A 14,532-nucleotide genomic window follows, 5' to 3' on the forward strand; every position below is an offset into this window, starting at 1 on the left:
AATCTGTGAAAAGTGGCTATGCATTTATAACTGAAGGTTACAAAAAGTTCAATGTGGAGGTCGGTAGAGAGCTTAGAAGACTTCAGCCCAACTGGAAAACTGCAGACTATCTTATTAAATAAAGCAGATAGTATTACAAACCCTACTTCCAAACATTGCTTTTTCTCATTAGGACTACTAGGAAATTGCAATAAAACCTAACTATACAGAATCTGCTCCAAGTTCACTTCTGATTATCCTTGTTATTTTCCTTCACTTTCGAGTGCTATAAAAACCAGTACTATTTATAGATGGAGCGTTCATTTCACTAATGACTGATTTGACCTTTCTGTTTAATGTCGCAGGGCTTTATATCAGAATTAAAACCCCCAGCATCTACGGTTGTCTTCAGAAGCCACCAGGGGCATGAGCAACATTCTTATGTTACAGCTTGACTTCACATTTACTTCAGAAGTTTAAGTTAATAAAGGAAAAAAAAGCGCCCCTATTTTTAAGCACTATCAAAATGCACAAGGTATTACCCAATTAGAACATAGACATGTACACTCCAAACATGCCTAAAAAAAATTTTCATTCATGTGGAAGAACAGGTGCATCTGTGCATATTCTTCAACTAGAAGTTACTTGTGGATACGAACATGCCTGCTTGTAGTGTATATGTATTGGTATATGTAGATATGTAAATAATGTAATGTAAATAATGTGCTGAACTAAAAGTCTCTTCTTTGCAGTGTGTTGACAGAATAGGTAAGGTGGCAACTGTATTAAAATCATTAAATGCCATAAAGCCTAAGGACAAGTAAAAGATAACTTTCCTTTATTTACATTACAAATTTTCCTCTATTTACATTACAGACCAACCTACCACTAGGAAAAAAAGTATTAAAAACAAAATTTAAAAAGTTATTGACAATTTTTTAGTTGTACTTACACAACTTTAGTTCTACAATACTTTTAACACGCACAAACCTAACTTTATACAAAAAAGTTAGATATAGTCAGTTTTATTTCTTTACTACATGGAAATGGAAAACCAAACCTGACAAGTCTTGTGCTTCTGTTTGTAAGTTTTTCATTCAGGTAGAGAAACCCTCTATCATTTGGTATTCAGATTTGTTTGTCAAGTTGGCATTAGTACTGTACTAGAGAAAATGGAATACACCTACTGCCTAGCTATAGCAATTTAGCTTTTACAATATAGATACAAGTACCAATGCTCATGAGTTTGCAATTAACTTGTCAAGAATTTTTGGTGCTAGTTACATGAAACAGTAAGTTAAGGAACCACTCCTTCCAGTAACTTCCTCCTCTGAAAAATTTAAGCAAAAGGACTTCATATGTTCCAAACAAGCTAATTTGTGTTCACAAATTTTTTTTTAAGAAATGTGCTTATAGTAAAAGAGGTTGTGAATTTATTCTGCTTTTCAAATGGGTCTTTCAAAATTTAATAAGCATTTACTGGAACTATTTAGTAAAGCAGACGATAAACAATTATAAACAACATAATTAAGCACTAAAATCTCTTTCATTATTAAAAATTACTGTAGAAAAAAAATCCACATGTATTAATTTAAAAGCATCACTTAAATGGAAAGCTTTTAAATTAGGTTTATGCCAAATAGTTACGCTTCTGAATTTGCAGAGCAGGTAGGACTATTCCTCTGATTTTTTGCACTTCAAACATGAGTTTTCAGGCAGAAAATTCTGTTTATTTTCAGAATAAAGGCAACAATATTGTTTCAAGCAATAGAAGATGACCACTCAGTGTTAAGAGTGCTTTCAGAACCCATTTTCACATTCATGCTTTCTCAACAAAATGCTGTTTGGGGCAGAACCAATTTACTTCTCACCTACATTAAGTTATTGATTCCCATAAAAATACCATATTAGTACTCCCCAGTGTATATAATTATATCAGTATATAATTAAAAATTTCAAAAGGAATAGCTTTTGAGACACTTCATAATGGCAATTTTAAAATTAAAACTGCTAGGCAGATAGCACAGGCCATGGGTTCTTTTAGAAAGATTAGGGAAAAACTTCAGTTAAAATAGCTATTTCTTTTCTCTAAAGATCTCTACTCATTCTTTAATTCTCCTTGTGAGGTAAGCTATGAGTATGAAAAGTGCCATTGGCAAAAGTAGACCAATCTCAGCTGCAGGAGGAGATGCTGCTAATTTGAGCAAATTAAATGAAAACTCCAGTTTCATCTTAGGAGCAGGAACTTCCTGTGGTATTGAATACTGTGCAGAAACAAGTGGAGGAATAGAGGTAACAGGAGATCATGTCACACAGAGCATTTTTAGTTGGAGATAACAAATCTGTAAATAGTAAAAATAAAAGTAATAAAAAACAAAGCTTTGCAGACATAGATGGAGGTCCTCCAAAATGTATCCTCTGTATCTTATACATTTTTTGCCTCCATTATTTGCTGTAAACTCTCAGGTAAACTCTGTTTCAGAGCTTAAAACAGTTAAGAAATTTAAAAAACGTACCTGGTCAAGGAATGAAACAGTGACATGGCATTGCTGAATATTTGTTTTGGGAAAAAAACATATGGAGGGGGCAAAACAGAGAGAACAATTTGACTTCAAATACATATGCACACCCCCACAGTTTTAAAATGCCACTCAAGGTTAGTTTTAAAAGGCCAGATAATTTGTTTGCAAACATAATGAGCCTGGTTATTTTCATAGAGAATAAATGCAGATCTATTGCATAAAATAAGCTTCGATGATAATATTATAGGCAGAGAGGCTACCAGCTTCCATCAAAAGGAAACTCACCAAAAATAAAATCAGTCTCTAACATCAAGTCTTCAGAATCCAGGTTTAAATGATTACAACGGAAGAATCACCTGTGATTTGAATGAATGGTTTTCAAGAAGAAAACGATCTACATGTATGCGTTTAAACTAAGAAGTGGGAATCAAAAAGAAAACACATTGTAAGTGTTCTGGTACATTAAGTTTCTAGATTCCCAAAGCAAAACAACGTAAGAAAATTAACCATCAGAAATCAGTAAAGAGACTAGCAATTAGCTTATAGCAAGCTGTTTCTGACTAATGATTTTTCCCCTTTAGTTTTCCCAAAATAAAATTTATGATTTTTCCTTCATTTTATATAAACAGTTCCAGAAATATCTGCAGTTATACACACCATGTGCTAGTGTTCAACACAAGACAGGTTGTAAAAGCAGTATTTCCAAACTTCGGAATCACATAACCAAATAAGGCACAGAATATTTAATACATTAGCTATTTTTCATAGCATTCAAGGATACATTGACAGATGTACAGTATGAAGTTACAGTATGAGTCAGAGTCCAAGGCAGTTTGTCTCATCCATTTGAACATTTTAAAAATATTTGCAAGGACATGGCCTGATTTCTTGGTAGAAGACTTGTAGCTTTGAGTGCATACAAATTTATTGTTCATTAATAATCCTTTTTTTTTCCAAGTAATTAAGTACTAAAATTTTGGCTTAGAAAGACAGCATTAGCCCTAAATGAAGATCTGACTTTTTAGGATGTTTTAAATAGAAACAATCAAGTTAACTAATTAGAAGAAAAAATTACATGTAGCAAAGTAATTGCTATCCTAAAAATTTCAACTTTAGATAAACACTCTTGATACACCTGTGAGAGCTTACATTAAGACAGTCTAATCAGTGTTCACCTAGTGACCCATGCTAAATTTAAACTTCAGCTTGGTCCAAAGTATTTATCTGAAAATGCTGACTGTAATGCAAATCAACAATGGCATAAACAAAATATGTTGTCTGTTGTCTAGCTTTAAATAGGTGATCTGTATCGGTACCCATCTCTACATCATTTCTGGGTGGTCCTTATCAAGTCCTTTTGCCTATCTTGGCCTCAGTTTCCAGCTATAACACTTTTCCTCCATGGTTTGGTTCATGTATTTCAGTTGTAAAATCTTCACTATAATGACCATATTGCGAATAGCGTTTACTCAGTTAAACAGAATTCTCACCATCTCTTGACTACATCTGAAACGCATTTCTGAGAAAGACCGAGTTCCTTTTTATTTTGAGTGGACTAATGCAAAGAGAAGTTACTTTTTACCTCCTTCACTACAAGTCAAAAGAGTTAAATCCTGTACAAATACTTCTTTGCTTAAGTCACACGATGTAAATTTTTCAGTTTGAGGATATGATGTTTTTAAGACAGGCCTCTTACTTGAGGAGCCTGCTTTGGAAATGCTCACCTGGACTGTCATGCTCTATAAAATACACCTGATGTTAATCTGTTCAGACAAGCCTATTGTTATTAGCTTCAAGGTTATTTTCTTAAGCTAGCTATTAAAAAGAACTAATGACAAGCGTGAGTATGTATTACTGGACACCCAATAGCCCTGTTCTAACAAGGGTCACCACATTTTCTCCTCATCTTTCAGTCTATCTCAGTGCATGTACGAACAGTGACATTGATGGTAGGTAGGTAGACTAGATCATTTCCAGACATTCCTTCTAATCTCAGCCATTCTGTGAACTAGATATTCCTCCCAGGAGCAACACACGCTTAATACACATGCAGAAGACACTTGAAAATTTTTATTTACTTCATCTGTAAAGCACACATAGACCCTTTGGTAGGAGTTTTATACTGCAAATTTTTGCATGGATTATATAAAATTCCTGGCCTAACTCAAAATTACTTACTGAATTAAAAATTATAAGAAGCTGAGATTTCTACATGAGGATGCTTTATTTAAAGACAGCAGCAACATTACTATCTGAAACGGCCTAGTTTATATCTCACCAAGAAAGATTAGTATTACCTTTGTTGTTGTTAGTGGATTTTTGGATTATAAAATCCTTAAACAGTTAGCCTTTCATGAAGCACTGTTAGGGATTAAAAACATCTTTATGAACATGTTCTCATATAATGAAATCATAACAATGCAACTTCATTTTACCCAGAGAAGGAGAAGCGTACCAATTAAAAGCTCTGTTTTGAGGGTTTAATATCAGCAGGTTGAAAACGGGTTAGGCAATAAACTAGCAAAGATTCTCAGCCCAAAGAGGATTTTTTCTTTTTTTATGTCAAGCACACTTTAAATTTCCTAAGCTGTTTATAATGATAGTTGCCAAAATTAGCCCAGCTAAAAATCACGGAATTGGCTGCATCTGTTACAGAATACAAAGAGCCCCAAAACATTGCAGAATATTAGAAAAATGTCTTAAAAAACCCTCAAAAAACAACAAGATGGCATATTCTGGAGATTTGGTTTTGATTTGTAAACAAAAATCAGTGCATCCATTTTAGGTACAACTATATCTTCATATTCATGAATAGCAGCATTGCCTGTGAGTAAATACTCTGAATTTTTCAGTCAAAAAGTACCACAGCAGCATCAAATGTCATGATTATTAAATCTTTTGGACAACAGGATTTCAGTATGCAGACTATTCCCCTGCATCCTCGTCAACGCCTCCCTCCTAATTAATATGATTCTAATGTGTACCAGGACCTATTCTTAATGAGGTTTTGTTCCAACTCAAGAACGGTAGTGCGGGTGAATACACAAGAGAGTCACAAGAATCCTCTCCTCTTCACTAGCTCTACCTGAACCAACCAATAAGTAATAGACTCCACTGACTCCATTGAGAAGTAACACAGTACGAATCGCACTCCTCTCTTTGCTGGTACAGTAAGGCTGCGCTGCCCCAGCTATGCTAGCAAGGAACAGAGCCGAACAAACAGGAGAAGCATTTAGCTGCCTTCTGCAAAGTCTACCCAGACTGCACAGAGCGAGACACAGGCCTAGTTGTGGGCACACTACAGTAATATCAGCACCTTATTTTGGCCCTATTTGACAGAACGCATTTAGAATCACACTACTATCAGTACTGTATGGACAGTTACATACAGGTTGTTTTTTGGTTTGCCTTTTTTTTTTTAAGTTTATATCAGCTGACTACTTTTATGACTACTTCTATGAGTCACCTGCCCAACTCCGTACAGACTAACACAAGTTACAGGAGACATGGTGAGAACACTAAACAGGTATTTTTTGGAAGAGGCACAGTGAGACTCAAGGTGCAATTTCATGCTTGGTTAAAGGCAGGCTACAACTGCTGCTACTAAAAGAGGAGTCAACCTTCTCTCTGCGCTTACATTGGCTCTGGCAATCCTGAAGCTGCATGGCGAGTTGTATCAGCTTAATAACTCAAGTGAAAATGAATTGTTTTCCCCATCAGGCCCAGTTCCTGAGCAGTTACTATAGCTGAGGGAACTGCCATAAATGTGCAGACAGGACCAGACGATTGGTGCCTTTTCATTTTGGCAGCAGGCAGTCTTGGAATAACACATCAGTCATGAAATATCAGATATCACCAGTAAAGTATTATTTTTCAGCAACATATGCCGCGTTCACAGTTAGTCCAACTTTCATAGGGACAGCAAAAAAAACAATTTACCATTCCCATCTTAGAAGCAAAAAATTATTTTAAGAAAAATAATTCTGTGGTAATATTTTCTCCAGTTTTCTTCTCAGAATGAATTATTTTCCTTGAAATTTTCCTCAGGTTGCTGTAACATAACACATATTTCAGCCTGAGGTGTTAATATCCTTGCTGTTACAAGCAAATAAAAGTCAGGATCTTCCTACGGAGAGTGCTTCATAGAAGCCTCTATTTACAACTTGAGATATGAATAAAGATGTGAATCTATAAAACCTCCTGGCACTCCCCAACACAAGATCCTGACTTTCATTTCTGTTTAATAGAGGAACTTCCATATATCACTAGCACTAACTGGAACTCTCTGGACATTGTTTAGGCTGTTAGCTGTCATAAAATACATTTGTGCACTCATGCAAAAATCGATCAATCTGTGATTGATCTATGTAAGCAACTTTGACTTCCTACCTTTGCCTACCTCTGAGTTTAGATTTCAATATATTAATCTCAAAATGCTACCTGGAATGCTCATCTACGCTGCCCATGCCACTAAAACAAAATTCCAAAGGATTTATAGAACTAAATGTGTTAGAATCAGTTATTACCTGACACTGATTATGGTAAGCAACCGTATATTTAATTTTCCAGTTGGAATTTCCACTCGGCAGCTTCGTGCAGCAATATGCCAGAACTGAATACTAAGGTTTGACTATGCGCTAAAGCAATTAACTTAATCCCCAACATTTATAAGCATCTTAATTAAATTTATGGACTCTTTTCTTTCTCATTCCCATGCTACTAAATAGGAAAAAAAATAAGCTCTTTCCAAAATTACCATATATGAATTGATGTACATTGCACATCCAGCAGAAGGAAAATGGCCTCAAGTTGCGCCAGGGGAGGTTTAGATTGGATGTGAGGAAAAATTTCTTTACTGAAAGAGTGGTTAAACATTGGAACAGGCTGCCCAGGGAAGTGGTGGAGTCCCCATCCCTGGAGGTATTTAAAAGACGAGTAGATGAGGTACTTGGGGACATGGTTTAGTGGGTGGTGGTGTTGGGTTGACGGTTGGACTCGATGATCTTAGAGGTCTTTTCCAACCTCAATGATTCTATGATTCTAAGGTAAAGCATTTCAGAATTCATTTAGTGTGTGAAGCAATTAAGTTTAGCACAATGTTTAAGTGTGCTTGGAGGTACGAACCAGGTATGTAAGTGATAAATAGATTCATCGTGGTAATCAAAGGCTAAATTGCATTGCATATTTCACAAAAAACCCAAACAAAACAAAGCCACCAAAGGAAGAATACAGTTTATCTACCATAAGAAAAGTTGTCTCCAGTACTCATATGTGAACAGTGAATTATAAATAGGTTGTAGGATTGCTTATATAGTAAAAGAAGAATAAAGTCTCACATGCTATTTTCTCAATCAGTGCTAGAATTAACTACAACAAAATAGAATGAAGTCATATTGAAATCTTCAAGAAACAAATTATAAGTCCAGTCTTGAAAACATTCTTCTGAATGAACTATAAAACTATTTTCAGACTCAAGATGAAGAAAATGCAGCCCTGCTTCTGATTCAGTTGCAAACTGAATACTAGAGTACAGTATCACAAAGAACAGGAAACAATGCTTTAATAGTGAACACAAAATTATTCAGAACAAGCATTAGTTCTAATTAAATTATCATCAAGAAGTAGAAAATGTTATTAGGCTATTCATTTTGGCAGTTATTTTTTAAAACCCAGAATCTTCAAATTGTAGATATTAAAATAATTAAAAATAAAACAAAAATCAGAAGTCGCAGTCATATAATTACTGAATACAACATTCCAGAACCAACACTTTACAACCATCAATTAAATTTATTAAAGTATTAGAAGGTAATTGCAATACATTACATTGTATACTTAGTGATAAATACTTTTAGAAAGGTATTTAACACCTTTATGACTTACCAGCAGTGAAGTCATTATTTAAATCTATAAACGCATGAGAGTGCGGTATATACATTTTATTTTGAGTTTCCAACACAGCATGCCATGATAAGTTCCTACAGACGAGAATAAAAAGCAATACATTTAATCAATGCCTAGGGACTGTTAATCATAATATACCTTTTAAAAAGAAAATTGTGAAGCTTCAAATAAAATTGAACAGAAAGTATGTTCTCCTAGTGCTAAGCTAAAATTACTACTTAGCTTACTCTAGTTACTTAGTATATTGCAATTGCTTGAAAGGTTCTGCGAAGGATGATTCATAGCACAGGGGCTTCAGTTAGATTTTATTAACTTTCTAAAGCAACTTTTCTTATACACAGAGAAGTATCACTACCTACAAAGTGAAATTTAGTGCCTAGACTTCAACCGTAAATCTCGAGACACTGATCGCTGTCCTCCCCGGTTTCCTCAAGCAGTTTTACTATCAGTACTTCTGAAATCTATTTTAGGATTAATAAAGATGAGCAAAAATGGACATAATTAACAGCTCATGCCTGCTGTATGTAAATGGACTTTATTTTCAGTCACTTAAAAAAATCAACACAAGAATTAATCTCTCACATTATGATGGACTACAGGCTAATTATGGCATTTCCCAAGCAGGTGATACTTTTATTTATTTATAAACATACATGCCCCGCTGGTTTCTGTTCTAAAAATTAATGAACTTCCAGCAAACCTCCCTATTAGCAGCGCATTGAAATATAACAAACCCTTCAAAAAGTCATAGCTGTTGAATCATCAGTAATGTTACTTTCAGAACCCTTACCTAATACACTCAGAAAAATCTCAATATGCACTATACAATAGCAGGACAGTGATATTACTACTGTCTGGAATGACTTAGTTTATTCTAGTGACATTACATACATATTACTAAAGTCCTTATCTTCTGTGACTATTTTACGGTAAGAAAAAAAATGAGCTTCTGATTACTTCCCAGAAATCATAACTAAGTCTTAGAAATGTTAAAAGGAATCACTTCGTCTTAAAGAAATAATTAAATATTTTCTATAGGTTTTTCTATGTATTCAGTTTTGAAGACAGTCAAGAAAGTTAGTTATACAGCTCTAGTATAATTTTAAAAACATTTTAGATGAAAAATAGAAAAACGCTTTTCTAAGCAGATGTCATAAAGCTGTTTTCCACATACAAGACATTGCTTATGCTGCTACCTATAGCACTCAGTCTTATTTTGAGCTGTAATGAGTAAGTTTATTTGTATCCTAATGCTACTGAAAGGATTTCTTAAACAAAACGAAACAAAATGTCTCCCATTTTTCCATATCTTCAAAAGCTCATTAAATTTTTCAATATATAATCATTTACAAGGTGTTCAGAAACACCCTTGTAAATTTGAAATCTCTGTTCCATAAGCCATCAATTTAAATGAAAGTAATGGTGATAAAATTCAAGTTGGGATTAGTGACCAAAAACATATTGCCAAGAAGGATATCGTTTCCATTTACACATTTAAATGTTATTTACCCTACATCGCTTCTGAATGATCTCTGAGGAAAAGAAAATAGCCAGTTAGGAACAACAGGTATAGATTTGTTAAACTCAGTGATGGGGTGTTGTGGGGATGGGAATCTCACTAACAGACATCTCCTGAGTTTGATTTTAACGAGCAAACATTGTACCACCTGGCATGAGAAGGCACATAAACAACGGAGGAAGCAATATGCTGCAGCTGAAAGGAGGAAAAGGAATGTGCTGCAGCTGGAAGGAGAAAACAAGATAAAGGCCATGAAGGCATTTCACAACAAGTGAAGGAGGAGGAAGAACGGGCCAGTCTACTAGAGCATAGATGCGCGTGAACACAAGGCTATAACCTCTCTGCAAGCTGCAGGTAGCGTGTGTATGCTTCTGCTTGCTATAAAAGATGTGATCAAGAGCAATAAAGGTCTTTGGCTACTGCCTGCCAGAGTCAGTGCCACTTAAATCCCCACAGGGTGTGGCAGGGTGAAAGCCTTACTCAAGCATTTCTTAAGGGCCACGGAGATGCACAATAGAAAGCTGATGTACTGTTGCCATAGAAACAGAGTAATCAGCTCATTGATTTCCCCAGTGGTAACAGACCTCTCCTGACACAATAGCTAAAGACAGCCACAGAGGAATGCAAAGACTTCCTAACACACTCTTTCTTTTAAAATAAACCTAAGTATTGATTGTATGCAAACCTAAACCAGCTGTGATGCCAACACCTGGATTTCTCCTGAAAGACAGAGCTGCAAGTTTCTATGTGAATGTTACTAAATAACATTCAAGACAATCCTACCAGGTTCCACTTAAAAGCTGCAAAATAGCAAGTTAGAAGATGCAAACTTCTTCAAGTAACTGATTTAAAGGTCCAATCCTCTAAGAAAACACAAGCCCAGTTCCTAATTTTTCCAATTATTCATTATCAGTCAAAAGAAAATAGTTCAAAAAGAAAAATGTCAAGAGTGGTTTTCATATCATCACAAAGCTAAGAACAATGTATTTATTTTGACATTTATAATCCAACTTGCATCCTAAATAATTTCTGCTATCTTTCGAGCACATTCTTTGACAATTGAGAGAAAAATCTCTAAATCAGGGAAAGAGCTCTAATTCAAGTATCCTTCTTTTGAGGCTTCTTTCTTTTTCAAGGAATGCCCAAACCCACAACACTATCAATGAAGTTCTTCCTTACAAAAGTCAAAGACTGAATGTATGGCTAAGTTCCTGTGACTTTTGCCTAACTGAAAAGATGTACAGACCCATATTTTTTAGTTAAAAAAAGGTCATCCATCACTGTTCAATAATGAAACTTTCACTAACTCAGAGTCACACCAATTTGTGTCCTTGAATACACAATCCTAACAGTTCTGATAAAGAAAAAGAAAGCTTTGGCTTTTGAGATTACAAACTTCAAAAGCAGTATCAGGAAAACTGAATAGAAAGGGAGCTGTCCTTCTCTAGGGTCCAGTAGTGTTTTTAACAGATAACTTATTTGCAAAAGACAGATTTAAACTTCTTTGGCATCTTGCCCAATAATAGAAACATTGCTACTTTTACAATTTTTGTTTAGAGACTGCTTCTTCTAAGTCAGTAGAGATCCATTCTTCTGTTATGCTTTGATTTCAGCATTCACACCCAAAACAGTTAAACAAAAATAATCCTTTGCATAGTCCTTGCTAACCATTTAAATATTCCATTAAAATAATAATTTTTATTCCAGTATTTGCTAGCTAGTCCCATTCTAGAAATTCCAGGGCTAGCAGAAACTTTAGTAACGAAACTTAGTCCCTTTACTGCAATCTCATCTCGTAAGACTTCACCCAACTTCTATCTGCCGAAGAGTGGCCTTAGCCACTCCTTAACATAGATGTGATACAGAGAACATCACTTGCATGCGCACTTATATTGCTACTTAAAGTCACCTCTGCCTTATGTCTCTTTATGAAGCTCTTCCCCCAATAAGCATACCAAATATTTTCCTCAATATGTAGCTTAGTACCCTTACACTTTGCACTTCCCGTGCTTTTGATTTCCCATGTTGTCTACCCTTCCCATTACAATTGATTTCCTAGACAAACGAGAGCTGAATTTTTTGTTTACCCCAAACTCTTGCACATTTTCCTTTTGCCATCCCTTATAAGATATGTTCCAGTACTTCTCACATCATCAACCTGCCACTTCATCTATTAGACTAAATGCAGCTTAAATTCTACAGACACTACTTAAAACCTTTGGTTTATATTTTCGTACAGCACAGAATTCTGTAATACAGATTATAATAAAAAAATACCAAAGTGTACTAAACAAAGGAGACTATAACTGTTCCAAGAAACAATTATCCTATTTCTCATGTCAAATAACAGGGATTTTGTTTTCTCAGCTCTCATTTTATAGGGGAAGTAGACATTCCGTAACACTTTAAAAATTAGATGCAGTGTGTCGTAAAATGTTTAAAGATACACATGGAAATGAGAGAAGATTCACATGTTTGCACAGTTCCAGTTAAACACGAGTCTTATGCCTCTTTAATAAGAACAGAAGCGGATGCACAATGAATAAGTTCTCAAAATTCATGCTAATAAACAAACCCTTAGCTTACCCGCCTATGAATATCTGGGGCTTACTTGAATCACTTGTGACACCAAAGATGTCAGGAATCAAATCTCCATTAAAGCTGAAAACGCAAAACAATTTCAGTATCACCTTAGTCATTATAGGAGTTGAAATTAACTGTTCATAAGTTAACCTGTATTTGGTTAGCATTTTCCCACCAAGCAATGAATAATTTTCAGCTATGTCATCTTTTCTGAATTTTGGCTCTTTGGCTGCTGGTAGTAGCACGCTTCTTTCAATATTTTACACTATGCCATGCATTTGATTTTCCAGCTATGTTTCCTGCCTCTCTTTTGTTCGGCACTTCACACAGAGGGAAGTGCACTGTGCTCAGTCTGATAAGCCAGTAAGGTTTTTGCTTTACAAATTCACCAAAAAATGAATGGCTGTTTTGCTTCATAAAACAGAGTACTGAAATTAAAAGAACTAAAAGCTTATTTAGTTACTATTGCAGGATGATATAATATAAGGTTTGTAAAGATGACTGTTATGTTTTGTCACCTTTTGTTAGACCAGTTGACGTTACACAAACAACCCTGTTCTTAAAGAGCATGTATTTCAAATTTTAGCATCAAAATATATTTCAGTTGCTCTTAGTCACCATTATAAAAGTTGTTTTCTAAAAAAGTAGGTCATACTTACTCCATTACTAGAGGCTCATCTTGAAAACTCTTATTTAACATAGTTTTATGGTTAAGATCTGAAAATAGAAAATATTAATTTGATTCAGTTACCAACATTATGACATTTGCATGATTAAAAAGAGTCAGCCACCACTGAACATAAACAACTAAATGGCTTCCTGAAATTATGCAGGAAAGGTGAGTTACAGTTAAAATGCTGAAGCTTCTTCTCTCTCCACTAAACTCTTCAACAAATTATTCTGAATAGATCTTAGTGAAACCTATTTCTATGTATGACTGCAATCACACAGACAGACAAAATCTGAAACAGTCAGGATGAAGACAGTCTAAAAATCTAACATTGTACATAAGACCTCTGTTTAATGTTTTGTCACTGTAAAAAACATTCTTAATCATATACACTGAGTGTTTGATGTAAGGATGAGAGATAGATTGCCTAAATGGGAAGCAAGGAGTCTAAGTCCTAATCGGGTTATCACCTCTCAGACTTTACTTTTACTTGTAATCCAAACTCCTTGCCACATCATCCCCGTTTCCTTTATCTCTCCATACTGTTTCCCTTCTTTCCCATTTCCACATTTTATATGACAGTGCCCTCCTATTGACTTGTCTGTCACACTTCCATTACCCAAGTAGGCACCACATACCTTCCCAGTAGCCTGACTACGTACCAACCATTGCCTGAATTTTTAACCTCTGATTCCTTTTCTAAGCCCCATATGCTCATTTGTGCCTCTCCCAAAATTTGTTTATTCAGAAGCAAGACAGCATAAGTTAATCCAAATCCTTCATATTCTTCCCAATATTACAGATACTTCCTATTCTCTTAATACTTGATCCAGTGCACCTTCCCAGGTTGCCTGTTTCACCTCTGATTAAAGCCAGAAGCAATGGTATCTAAGGTCATCACTTGCCTCACCTGTAACTATTTTATAACACAGTTGTTTATAATAGTGATTATTCTTCAGTAGTTTTTGCAGACTTTAGAGTATCTTCTTTTGCTTTTCTGTTCTTCAAACCGTAAACTCTTCCTAAAACCCTTTCCAAGCAAAGTCAACAGAAAACAGAAGAGACTTCAAGAGTTCACACAGTCCATGACTCTACCCTAAGACAGAATCAGCTATACCTACAACACTCCTAAAAGACTCTTGAAAAGTTTATTCAAAAGTTCTTGAAAACTTCCAGTGATAGAGACTCTAGAAACCTCTCTCCCAAAACCTACTTTAGTGTGTCACTGTCTTTAAAGAATTCGGTTTAACAGAAATAAGAGTGTTATATCACTGTTGGTAAGTTTAGGTATAATATTTTGAAAGTTTATGCACTAAACTTTACACCAGGTTCTCAGCGCATTTTAAATTCAAGAT

The 14,532-nt window shown here is 35.1% G+C and overlaps 1 protein-coding gene across 1 annotated transcript in view; it reads right to left on the minus strand.

Annotated features, from left to right (window-relative positions):
- The window catches only part of ITFG1 (integrin alpha FG-GAP repeat containing 1), a 92,964-nt gene that overhangs the window by 72,580 nt on the left and 5,852 nt on the right, over positions 1-14,532 (minus strand). Inside the window, exons 4-6 of the mRNA XM_076349252.1 lie at positions 13,167-13,224; positions 12,511-12,585; positions 8,385-8,479 (exon numbers count right to left, since the gene is read on the minus strand). Of these exons, the coding sequence (XP_076205367.1) occupies positions 8,385-8,479; positions 12,511-12,585; positions 13,167-13,224 (228 nt within the window). The remainder of the gene's footprint in view (positions 1-8,384; positions 8,480-12,510; positions 12,586-13,166; positions 13,225-14,532) is intronic.

The sequence above is a fragment of the Aptenodytes patagonicus genome, chromosome 11 (assembly GCF_965638725.1).
Source record: "Aptenodytes patagonicus chromosome 11, bAptPat1.pri.cur, whole genome shotgun sequence".
In the NCBI taxonomy this organism is placed as follows: domain Eukaryota; kingdom Metazoa; phylum Chordata; class Aves; order Sphenisciformes; family Spheniscidae; genus Aptenodytes; species Aptenodytes patagonicus.